Genomic DNA, 12708 nt, shown 5'->3' with positions numbered 1-12708 from the left:
GTCTGTCCAGGTGACATTATTTTCACTTTATTTTTTTTCAGGAAACACATCCTCAGGCCACCCTTCTCCTTTTACTATGGTCCCATCACCCAGTTTCCAAATTATCACAAAAATAATATTTTGCCCAGGTAATTTATTTTATATATATATTTCTACATGTGTTTGTCTCTAAATATAGTCTACTAAATACATCTTCTATGCATCTACTAAATAACCTTGGATTTGTCCAACTCTTAACCCCATTAACAGCCAATTTTCATTTTTTATTATTTATTTCCACCCTGCCTTCCAAGAGTCAGAACTTTTTTACTTTTCCGTTCACATAGCCATATGAGGGCTTGTTTTTTGGGCCAAGTTGTATTTGTAATGGCATCATTTAATTTACCATATTCTGTATTGAAAAAAGTGAAAAGCATCTTTCAGGGATGAAAGCAAAAAACATCATTGAGTCTGTTTGGGATTACATTAAAAGACAGAGGGGTTTGGGCAAGCCCAAATACAGAAGGTATATGGCTAGTTCTCCAGGATGTTTGGTACAACAATTGCTGCTGTTTTGAAGAAAAAGGGTGGTCACACCAATTATTGATTTGATTTAGATTTAGATTTTATTCATTTACTTTAACATAGTAACATAGTTTATAAGGCCGAAAAAAGACATCGTTCCATCCAGTTTGGCCTGTTATCCTGCAAGTTGATCCAGAGGAATGCAAAAAAAAAAAACTTTGAGGTAGAAGCCAATTTTCCCCACTTAAGGTTGAAAAAAATTCCTTCCTGACTCCAATCAGGCAATCAGAATAACTCCCTTGATCAATGACCCAAATCTAGTAGATTGTAGCCTGAAGAAAGGAGAAAAGACAAAAAGACACAGCGCCTCATGTGTAGTAACGCCTTATAAGGAATATACAGTTATGGTGCGTAATTCGCTTACCGGATTCTGTTGTGAATAGTCACAACAGCTAGATGTGCCTTAGCTGGTATATTTCCCCACCAGCATTAGGGGATGCCGTGCTGCTGCCCGGGTCTTTTCCTGTCCAAATGGTTCCAGGGAAATAGATATGCAGAGATTCTTAAAAGTGTCAGACCACTATCCGGCGCTGCAGGCATAGAGATCAGTCTTTGAGATGAATAAAATTCTTTTTTATTTTGGTCAACGCGTTTCAAGGCCCTTGAAACGCGTTGACCAAAATAAAAAAGAATTTTATTCATCTCAAAGACTGATCTCTATGCCTGCAGCGCCGGATAGTGGTCTGACACTTTTAAGAATCTCTGCAGATTGTAGCCTGAACTTCAGGACCATAGTAAAAACATTTAGATCTGCTGACTTTAACATAAAATATCCAACTTTTGTTGTTTTAAGATAAACCTGTAATAACATTTAAATAATTTAAGGAACGGCTAGGGGGTGGGCGATATGGCCTAAAATCTATATTGCGATATCATTTTAAGCATGTGCGATATGGGATATATATCGCAATCTATTGTTTTCTATATTGGGGGGGTGTTTAAACATTTTTTTTAACTTTTTATTTAATAACTATTAGCCTCCTTAAGGGCTAGAACCCTTGTCATATTCACCCTAATAGAGTTCTATTAGGGTGAATAGGACTTTACACTCTCCCTGCTGCCCTGTGCTTTGTGCACACAACAGCAGGGAGCTGACTATGGCAGCCAGCCTCTCATGTGCCCCCCAGCCTCTGATCCACCCCCCAGCCTCTCATGTGCCCCCAGCCTCTGATCCGCCCCCAGCCTCTGATCCGCCCCCCAGCCTCTCATGTGCCCCCCAGCCTCTGATCAGCCCCCCAGCCTCTCATGTGCCCCCCAGCCTCTCCCTCTTATCAGCCCCCTCTGGTAACTCAAACCCCCCCCTCCCCAGTATTAATCATTGGTGGCAGTGGCCACAGGGTCCCCCTCCTCCTCCCCATCATTGGTGGCAGTGGGCAGTTCCGATCGGTTACCATGGCAGCCAGGAGTCACGCTACTGAAGTCCTGGCTGCCATGGTATGTTAGTGAGCAGCATTATACTCACGTGCGCACTCCTTCTTCTCATAGGTCTGTGCTGCGCATTGCTAATGCTATAAGCATTGGCAATGCGCCGCACAGACAGAAGAAGGAGCGACCGGCGGCCACGGCGCACGTGAGTTTAATGCTGCTCACTAACATACCATGGCAGCCAGGACTTCAGTAGCGTGACTCCTGACTGCCATGGTAACCGATCGGAGCCCCAGCATTACACTGCTGGGACTCCGATCGGAACTGCCCACTGCAGAGACTGAAGAACATTCCCGGCACCCGACCTCTGACAGGACGCTGTGATCCGCGCGATTAACCCCTCAACTGAGGGGTTAATTGCGGCGGATCGCAGCGTGCAGTCATAGGGGCCGGGATATGGCCGGCACATTCATTGGTGGCGCAGTGGCCACAGTCCCTCCCCTCCTCCTCCTACTCTGTTCTCATTGGTGGTCAGCGGCAGCCGCGCACAGTGGGGAGGGAGGGACTCCCTCCTTCTCCACTGTGCCGGCTCAGGAGAACATGGTGCGCGCCGAGAGCGCGATCATATCGCGGTCCGGCGATATAGGCGATATGCACAAAATCCAGATCGTGGCACAAATTTATATTGCATATCACCTATATCGCTTATATTGCCCACCCCTAGAGAGAATCAACCTTCATGAGAAGAATTTCATAGTTACCTCAGTACTTGACAAGTGGCTTTTATTTTACTCAATAACAAATCCCGTTGTAGACATATACAGTACATATCTAAAATATGTAATTCTGTAATGTTTCCTAGCTCCTTCTCCTGGATTAGTACTTTCAGGTCTACCAGATACGCATCCCATACCAATAACTGGTGAGTGTTTGTGTTTGAATGATTAACAACGTGTTAGATAATTTAGCAGACAGCAATTTTTGATTGTAAATGTTTATTCAGTTTTTAATATCCAAGAAAACAGCTGAGGAAGGACATGAATTCGATTTCAGGAACCCATCAGTTGTAGGCTATTTACCATATTTTTCACTTAATAAGAGGCGCCTGATTATAAGACACACCTAGGTTTTACAGGAAAATCAGAAAAAATATTTTTCATCAGACCTCAGATCAGAACCCTCAATCTTCATCAGATCCCCAAACTTTATTGAACTTCAAATCAAACACCCTTATCCAAAGACCCCCAATCTTTTTTAGACCTCAGATAAGACCCCCAATCTGTATGAGGCCTCAGATCAGACCCCAAAACTTTATCAGACCTCAGATCTGACTCCAAGTCCAACTTTATCAGGTCTCAGACACCCCCAATCTGTATCAAAACTCACACCAGACCCCCCCCCCCCCCAATTCTCATCAGACCTCAGATCAGACATAACTTAATTCTCCTGCTCTCGATGGCGCTGCCACTTTGCAGATCCAGTGGGCTGAATCGAAAACAGAATGTTTGAAATCTGCTAATTTATTGAAAAGGAAAAACAAAAATATTGCATTGACATAAGATTCAAACTCTTTACTCAGGACTTAGTAGAAGCACCTATGGAAGTGATTACAGGCTCTAGTCTTGGGTTTGATGCCACAAGGTTTGCACACCTGGATTTGGGGCTTTTCTGCCATATTTCCCTGCAGATCCTCTCAAGGTTGAATGGGGACCATCGGTGGACAGCCATTTTCAGGTCTCTCCAGAGATGTTCAATTGGGCTTAAGTCAGGGCTCTGGCTGGGCCACTCAAGGACATTCACAGAGTTGTCCCTAAGCTGTTGTCTTGGCTGTGTGCTTAGGGTCATTGTCTTGTTCAGAGGTGAACCTTTGGCCTAGTCTGAGGTCTAGAGTGATCTGGATCAGGTTTTTTTAAGAATATCTCTGTACTTTTCTCCATTCAGCTTTCCATAATCCCTTAACAGTCTGCCTATTCTAGCCGCTGAGAAACACCCCGAAGCATGATGCTGCCATCACCATGCTTCACTGTAGAGATTGTAATCGGCAGGTGATGAGCAGTACTTGGTTTCTTCCAGACATGATGCTTAGAATTTAGGCCAAAAGTTCAATCTTGGTTTCATCAGACCAGAGACTATTGTATCTTTTACTAAGGAGAGGTATCTTTTTGGCCACTGTCCCATAGAGCCGATGGAGTGCTGAAGTGATGGTTGACCTTCTGAAAGTTTCTCCCATCTGCACACAAAATCATTTGAGCTTAGCCAGGGTAACCATTGGATTCTTGACCCCGCCCCCCCCCCCCCCCCCCCCCCCCCCCCTTCACCGTCGGAAGAGTCCTGGTTGTTCCAAACTTCTTTAATTTAAGAATTATGGAGGCCACTATACTCTGAACACTCCGAATACTTCGAACTTTCCGTGCACCAGAAATTTTTTGTACCCTTCTCCAGATCTGTGCCTCCACACAATCCTGTCACTGAGCTCTTCATGCAGTTCTTTCCACCTTATGCATTGTCAGCTGTGAGACCTTATATAGACAGGGCAGTGTCTTTGCAAATCATGTCCAACTGAATTTACCACAGGTGGATTCCAATCAAAGTGTAGAAACATCTCGAAGATGATTACGAAAAATGGGAGGTCTCCCGAAAGCTAAATTTAAAGTGTCATAGCAAAGGTTCTGAATACTTATGTCCATGTGAAAATTTAGTTTTTCCTTTTTAATACATTTGCAAACATTTCTAAACTTCTGTTTTCACTTCCTCATTATAAGGTATTGAGTGCAGACTGATGGGGGGAACTTGATTTTTTATTTTATTTTAGTACAAGGCCACATAAAATATGAAAAAAGGGAAATGGTCTGAAGGCATTCCAAATGCATTGTATATTTCATTGGGTTTAGAAATAGTTCTTTAGAGCTTAAAGTATAACTGTTGTATTTTTTTTTTTTTTTGAGTATTGGATTGTGGTGATTAATATGTCCTTGGTGACCCTATTTCAACTTTCACTGTGTATTCAATTACCCCTTAATTCCACATTTTTGTCCCCTGTACTGCCTACTTTTACCTGTGCTTAAAATAGGGTTGCTAGGTATGGTCCGTCTGTCTGCGCAGAAGCAGGCAGCGTGCATGGTCAGATTTCTGACAGCCAGGGACTGTAAGTAAATGATTAAAGCCAGGTCCTCCCCAGCAGCTGATAACAGTGCCTGGGCTGTGTGCACTTCTCCCTGTCCCTGCGCTTGGCAGACGCTCCCTCACTCAGCAGAGCTGGAGAATGCAGAGTTGGAGCAGCGCAGACCAGGGAAGGGAGTTCTGCCATCTGCTCAGTGTATAAATGAAAGCAACATGTGGTAAGAGGACCCCTTTGTGCTGCAGGAGATTAACCCTTTAGGGGGGAGAGCTCTGGTTACTGACACTTTTGGGAGGCTATTGTTACTGGCTAGTGAGGGCAGGCGGGATTAGCCTCAGGGTGAGGTGGCGGCCATCTTAACTAAATAGTGAGATTGCAGTTTTATGCAGACTGGTTGCTAAGGGCTGAATCTTATTAAATATGGTGTAAGTGTGACAGTTATCCTTTAATGTTATGTATTGTATACTGTACCTTAGGACTTTAAGCCACAATTGATCAATCTGTATTGGTAATGAGGAACTGATTGTTTTACCTTTTTGTTTGATCTAGAACACCCTGCTCTTTCTACAAATACAAGCATCCCACCATCTCCTGATAGGAATGAATCATGCAGTCCTTTTGCACCCAGTGCATCTGATTTGCCAAACTCACCAGAAGTGGCATCTATGTACCACATCCCCTCAATAGGTATTTTTAAGATCCATAGATTTTACCCTTACCTTTGTGTATCATTCCACATTTTGAATTGTCTTACTTGCATAGTCCTGACTAAAATCTCTAATCTGTGAAATGGGGGAGTATACCTAAAAGGATTTTTTAACTGATGACCTATCCTCTGGATAGGTCATCAGTATCTGATCGGTGGGGGTCTGACACCTGGGACCCCGGCCGATCAGCTGTTTTGAAACTGCATTGGAACTCCTGTGAGCACTGTGGCCTTCTCACAGCTTACCAAGCACAACGCTGTACATTGTATAGGGGCTGTGTTTGGTATTAAGACTGGGGCTGAGCAGCTCCTAGGCCACGTGACCGATAAACGTGTCATCATTGGCCTAGGAAAAGTAGAGAGAATTCTGCGGCACTGACAGGAGCTTCGGTGCCTTCTCAAACAGCTGACACCTGGGACCCCTGCTGATCAGATACTGATGACCTATCTTGAGTATAGGTCATCAGTATAAAAACCTCGGAAAACCCCTTTAAGGGAGACTTTTAGGAGATTTTTAGGTGAGAGTCTGCAGGCTGGTTATATTTGAAAAGGTTGACTAGGATTATAGCAAATTTAGTGCTGTTTCTGGGAGAAAGCAGACAGCTGTTTATGGGTTGTGTATGATATTGCAGCTCAGTACATTTGAACACCACCTACAGCTTGTGGACAGGTGCAGCACTGTTTTTAGATGAAAACAGTATTTTTTTTTTAACCTGTGGACCCTCTTTATCTACTTTATACAGAATTTGTTATATAAGAAGATTAGCATTGATAGATTTCTTGACCATACCTGTGGTTTAATTATATGAAAAACAGCTTTTTTCAGAACCATGCAGTGGTATTTTTCTGGCAGAAAGCTGGCATTTATGCCACAAACACGCCGGATCCCATTATGCCGAATATTATTATTCTGATAGTCTGCTCCTCTGCTGCAACAGACTACTGGAACGCTGAATGGAGTTGCAAACCTATTTTTTTCATGGTAATCCTTTTATGCACTTAAGCCATGTATACAATACTATTTACAGTGCCACCCATAATTATTCATACCCCTTGCAAATTTTGACCTAAAGTTACTTTTATTCAACCAGCAAGTAATTTTTTGACGGGAAATGACATATGTGTCTCCCAAAACATAATAAAACGATGTACAAGAGGCATTATTGTGGGGGGAAAAAATTCTCAGCTTTTATTTACATTTGAGCAAAAAGTGCTCAAATTATTCATACCCTTCTCAATAATCAATAGAAAAGCCTTTATTGGCTATTACAACAATAAAACGCTTCCTATAATTGCAGACCAGCTTTTTGCATGTCTGCACAGGTATTTTTGCCCATTCATCTTTAGCAATGAGCTCCAAATCTTTCAGGTTGGAGGGTCTTCTTGCCATCACCCTGATCTTTAGCTCCCTCCACAGATTCTCAATTGGATTCAAGTCTGGACTCTGGCTGGGCCACTCCAAAACGTTAATGTTGTTGTCTGCTAACCATTTCTTCACCACTTTTGCTGTGTGTTTTGGGTCATTGTCATGCTGAAATGTGCACTGGTGCCCAAGGCCACGTTTCTCTGCAGACTGCCTGATGTTGTCGTTGAGAATCCTCATGTATTGCTCTTTTTTCATGGTGCTGTTTACTGTGATTAGGTTCCCTGGTCCATTGGCTGAAAAACACCCCCAAAGCATTAGGTTCCCACCACCATGTTTGACAATGGGGATGGTGTTCTTTGGTTTGAAGGCTTCTCCTTTTTTACGCTAAATGAAGGAAACATCATTGTGACCAAACAATTCAATTTTTGTTTCATCTGACCATAACACAGAAGACCAGAAGTCTTCTTCTTTGTCCAGATGAGCTTTTGCAAAGGCCAAGCGAGTGTTTGTGTGCCTTATCTGGAGAAGTGGCGTCCTCCTTGGTCTGCATCCGTGGAACCCAGCAGTGTGCAGTGTCCGTTGGATTGTCTGCCTTGAAACATTGCCACCAGCAGAGCCCAGATTTACCAGGATGGCCTTAGTGGTGATCCTTGGATTCTTTTTCACCTCTCTAACTATCCTCCTGGCCAGCACAGGTGTCACTTTTGGCTTCCGACTACGTCCTCTGAGATTTTCCACAGTGCGGAACATCTTGTATTTTTAATAATACTTTGCACTGTAGCCACTGGAACATGAAAACATTTAGAAATGGCCTTGTTGCCCTTTCTTGACTTGTGAGCAGCCACAATGCGCAGCCGCAGGTTCTCACTGAGCTCCTTTGTCTTAGCCATGACTGTCCACAAACCAACTGCAGAGAGCTGCTGTTTTTCACCTGTTGAGTTAATTAAAACAGCTGTTCCCAATTAATCAGGGTAATTAGGATGCTTTAGAACAGCTTGGACTATTTGGAATGGTATAGAACTTTTGATTTTCCCACAGACTGTGACAGTTTGTGAAGGGTATGAATAATTTTGGACTGGACACTTTTTGCTCAAATGTAAATAAAAAGCTGAGAAATTTTTTTCCCCCCCCCACAATAATACCTCTTGTACACCATCTTATTATCTTTTGGGAGACACCTATGTCATTTCCCGTCAAAAAATTACTTACTGGTTGAATAAAAGTAACTAAGTTAAAATTTGCCAGGGGTATGAATAATTATGGGCAGCACTGTATGAATATGTTTATTCCTTCTAGAAATGTATACAGCAAATACAGACAAATGCAAACAAACACAAGTGCAACCTGTGCAACGGGACGAAAAGCACAGTAAGTTCACCTTCACTAGTACCATGGACATAGCTGTACTTCCCAGCTTTCTTCATGAGGACCAGCAGTGACCTACCCAGTTGAGACGTGAAAACAACAATGTCAAGTAGTGAAATACCAGAAATACATTGGTTTGCCCTCTTTGTCTAGGGAAAAGTCCTTTCATGCAATCTTAGAGGTGCTCAGCTTTTCCGTGTATTAGAAGCCACTGATATATCAGCCATTTTCATAGAGGAGTGCAAACTCACAATAGAAGTAAGAATTTGGCTGTGGGACATATGAGCACCTGTTGAGGATGCTAAAATTACTTTACAGGATGTGCTGCAGGAGCTCTCGTGCATAAGCTGAAAAGTGAAAGCTTGTTGCATGTTGGGAGTTGCTACTACATTTTAGGTAAGAAAGATGCCACTGGTGTTGTCCCCACCTTAGCAAGAAAACTGCAGAGAAAAGTATAAGGCCCATCAGTTGCACCTTCTTAAATTTGTGATGTGGTCATCATTCAGGAAACATGTGTAGGGATACAGGAGTGCACCTGAAGAGCACTTTAATGGGTGTAATAGTCAGGAGACAGTGGGAGCCAGGGAGACACAGGTACTCACCCTTCCCTGCTGAGATCATACACTCCCGGACCAGGTCTGAAGTGTCTCACTTCTGCAATATTCTCCAAACTTCAAAGTTCTGCACTGCTTTGTGCCATTATTTTAATTTACTTTTAGCAAATCAATATCTAATACTATGAAAGTAAAATTTCAGTATTGCAGATGTCTAGGTAATATTAAAAGACTATAGCCTAAAAATAACAATTCTTAAAGGGGTTGTCTCATAAAAAAATATTGTTTTGAGGAACTCATCAGTGAGGAAACCCAAAGGAGATATACTGCACATGCACTGATTACAGAACGTATAACGCATCCAAGGGATTACAGGACCAGGCAAAAGCACAATGAAAATGCTTGGCCCTGTCAGTCAAGGGAAAGGGGCATGGCTAAGTAGAGAAAGTAGAGACATTGTGGTGCACCAACGGGTAAGGGCACGCCCTTGCAGAACTGAACCCCATTATTATTAGCATAAAAATTTAAACTAAGATATATCTTCAGTAGCAGAATGTTAAATAGTTACATAGCTAATACGGTTGAAAAAAGACATAAGTCCATCAAGTTCAACCAAGGAATAGGTGGGGACATGAATCCCCATTTAAATGTATTTGGGTGATAAAGGTATCATTTTAATTAGCAGGGCGACCCTACAATGCAATATGACTGGTTTAATAGGGTTGATTCTGCTGACATGTCCTGTTTAATAGCAATTGTATGTGTGTATTATCACTAACTACTTTTTAACTCTTTCCTTCAGAAATTATGAACTCATTTATAGAAGCCCAGAAACAACTATACCATAAAATATTTGCATTGGAAAGGGACTTCCAGTACACCGAAACTGCGCTTATAAACAGTAGGATCTGTCCTAAAGCTGGAAAGGTTATTAGCAAAACAGCAGAAAAGGAATTATTACATTATGATTTAGCAGAAAGGGAAAGAGAGACCCTTCAACTCTTGAATCTGTTTGAGGACAAAGACAGAAAGGAAATGGAGACTAAAATTATTGCACTACTTGGTCAATCAGGAATGGGTAAGACTGTACTTGTCAAGAAGATATGCCATGAATGGTCAACTGGGAAGTTTGGTCAGTTTAGCTTTGTGTTTTATTTTGAGTGTAGACATCTGGATGTAAGTAAGCAGTTCAGCTTTAAAGACTTCCTTTTCAAGCTGTCGTCTTGTGCTCCAGTGAAGAACATTGATGTCTACCAGTACATTCTGAGAAATCCAGAAAAGGTTCTTCTCATCTTTGATGGTTTTGATGAATTTCAGGACCCCGAAGGTCTTCTTCATGGTTCCTTTACAACATCACCAAGTAAAACAAATAAAGTAAAGGACTTATTCACTGGTCTTTTCCAGAAAAAACTACTACGTGGGTGCACCCTGCTGTTAACTGCAAGGGTCAAAGAAAAACTCAATCAGTACTTGGGAAAAGTTGACAAAATTATTGAGATGATGGGATTTTCTTCCAGTCAGGTGGAATGGTACATCAAAGAGTATTTTAAGGAAAGGCCGGATTTCAGTAATGCACTTGAATGGATAAAAAGTTTCCAGTACGTGTTCACCTACTGTTATATTCCTTTTATGTGTAAAATGATGTGCTTATTTGCAGAGGAGAACTTAAAGTCTCGAAACAAAGAACTACCCTTGTCTTTAGCTGCACTATACTATGACTTGTCTCAAAAAAACTTGCACGCATCTGGTACTTGTTTTGGTGAAGGGACATTACAAAACAGCACAGTAGACTTATCATGTCTTGATTTTGAATCTGATAAAAAAACTGAATTAGAATTACAAACCCCAAAACCACCTTCTGACACTGAAAATACCATGGAGCTTATGACTTCCAGTGCTCTGGTCCAGAACTTTTCTTCAGCACTTAATACACTTGCTAGTACAAAGGACAGGAACTTGGTCAGATATGTTTCTTTTGACCCTAAAAAGAGGCGAAATCAAGAAAGTTGTCCAGACGTTGTACGGAGGTTTCTTGTTGGTCTCTTGTTTCATGACAATGGAAGTCCCATTTTAAAGTTCACCAAAAGTATAAAAACACAGAAGAAAATAGCTGAGTATTTTCGAACATTGCAGCTTTCAGAGCTCTGCCCCCACAGACTGCTTGAAGTTTTACACTGTGTATATGAAACCAATAACACGCGCCTCATGCGTAGTTTAGTCGTAACACTGGATGAAGAACTCTCGTTTGTGGGCACCCGACTAACCCCACCTGATGTCTTTGTATTGAAAAAAGTTTTGAAAATGTCAAAAGCAAAGGTTTCCTTGGATCTCAGGAAGACAAGCATTGATTACAAAGGTTTAAAAGAACTTGTATGTCTAAAAAGCATTTCATCATTCAGGTATGCACGGCTCAGAACCTCATTAACCAACTGGAATTATTCCGTTTTTATTTCTGAAAAAACAAATGCGTGTTAATAGTTAATAAGATAATTGTATGCCAACTGAAACAATCAAGATTTTTCAGTAAATGATTACCTTAAAGAGCGAGTTGCAGAAAAACCCTGTTACTGACTGGATGTTGGGAAAAAAAGTCCTCCAGGCAGTGAATTCACATTCATTGAGACGCTGTGTCAAATGCCCATGCCAGCCAAACCTGGTCTATTGTTCCTCTACATAGCAGTGCATTACAGAGATGTTCCCCATAAAATCTTTACTTTCAGGGAAAAAATGCCTCTGTAGAATGTCAGGAGCATAACAGAATCTTTAATTTGACTCAGAGGGGCAACGCTGAGGTTTTATAGAGCCCCCGTGGCCGTAGTATTAGTTTCTGCATGTTGTTTGTTTTGGACCCCCTCCTAGTTTTTGGTTTACAAATACTGATAGAAAATTCCATTCCATTAAAGTGTAGGAAGTTTAAAGCCCCAGTTACCCACCTGGTCAGATTATCGGGGCAGATATAGGGAACTAAAGTTCCCATGTAAATGTGTCTCCAGTCACCTGACAAATAAGAAAAATGCTGTATGGTCAAGTGATACATGGTTTCTGCAGCACATAAAATCATCGCTTGTCGGCAGCACATCATCCTGCTAATGACAAATGAATCTGCATGGGGATAATTACTGCATGTAAATGCAGCGAAACAAGCTGGCAATGACCAGGAACAAAGAGTATCGAGCTATGTAAGATTATCAGTATATTTGTCTACAGCTGTTTACGTCGCCAGGATCTAATATGAGTCTAGCTGTTGCATTTCCAGTTTTGCTGGGGGATAATCAGGCCGTGACATCTTGAGTAATTGTGCCATTCCACAAAAATATGTGCTGCTGATGTCTGTTTTCTGTGCTGAACCGGAAGATTATAATAGAGACGGGACACTGGACCGCCACGAATAAGTGCCTGTGTATAGCAGGAGGCCATTCACAAGGCAATGATCAGGAATGAGACAATCATTGTCAGCTCCATAGCCACATTTACAGCAGTGATAGGGGATGTACTGTATGGGAATCAATGATCATTACTATGATCCTTCATCCCCATACAGTTTCACTGTCGGCAGCGCATCCCTGTTTACATGTGTGCTGTCAAGTAACCGTGATATTTTGTGCTACATAGGCGATTGGATTGCTAATGAGCATTTGCTCGTTTGGTGGCTGATCAGAGGCACATTTAC

At 41.9% G+C, this 12708-nt stretch overlaps 1 protein-coding gene across 2 annotated transcripts in view; it reads left to right on the top strand.

Annotated features, from left to right (window-relative positions):
* The window catches only part of CIITA (class II major histocompatibility complex transactivator), a 122469-nt gene that overhangs the window by 81265 nt on the left and 28496 nt on the right, over window positions 1-12708 (top strand). For both annotated transcript variants that reach the window (XM_040439820.1, XM_040439821.1), the window contains exons 9-12: window positions 42-128; window positions 2792-2851; window positions 5597-5734; window positions 9841-11437. In XM_040439820.1, the coding sequence (XP_040295754.1) occupies window positions 42-128; window positions 2792-2851; window positions 5597-5734; window positions 9841-11437 (1882 nt within the window). The remainder of the gene's footprint in view (window positions 1-41; window positions 129-2791; window positions 2852-5596; window positions 5735-9840; window positions 11438-12708) is intronic.

This window comes from Bufo bufo, chromosome 7 (genome assembly GCF_905171765.1).
Source record: "Bufo bufo chromosome 7, aBufBuf1.1, whole genome shotgun sequence".
Lineage (NCBI taxonomy): Eukaryota > Metazoa > Chordata > Amphibia > Anura > Bufonidae > Bufo > Bufo bufo.
Note: the sequence above shows the minus strand (reverse complement) of the source record. Positions and strands in the feature narration are given on the sequence as shown.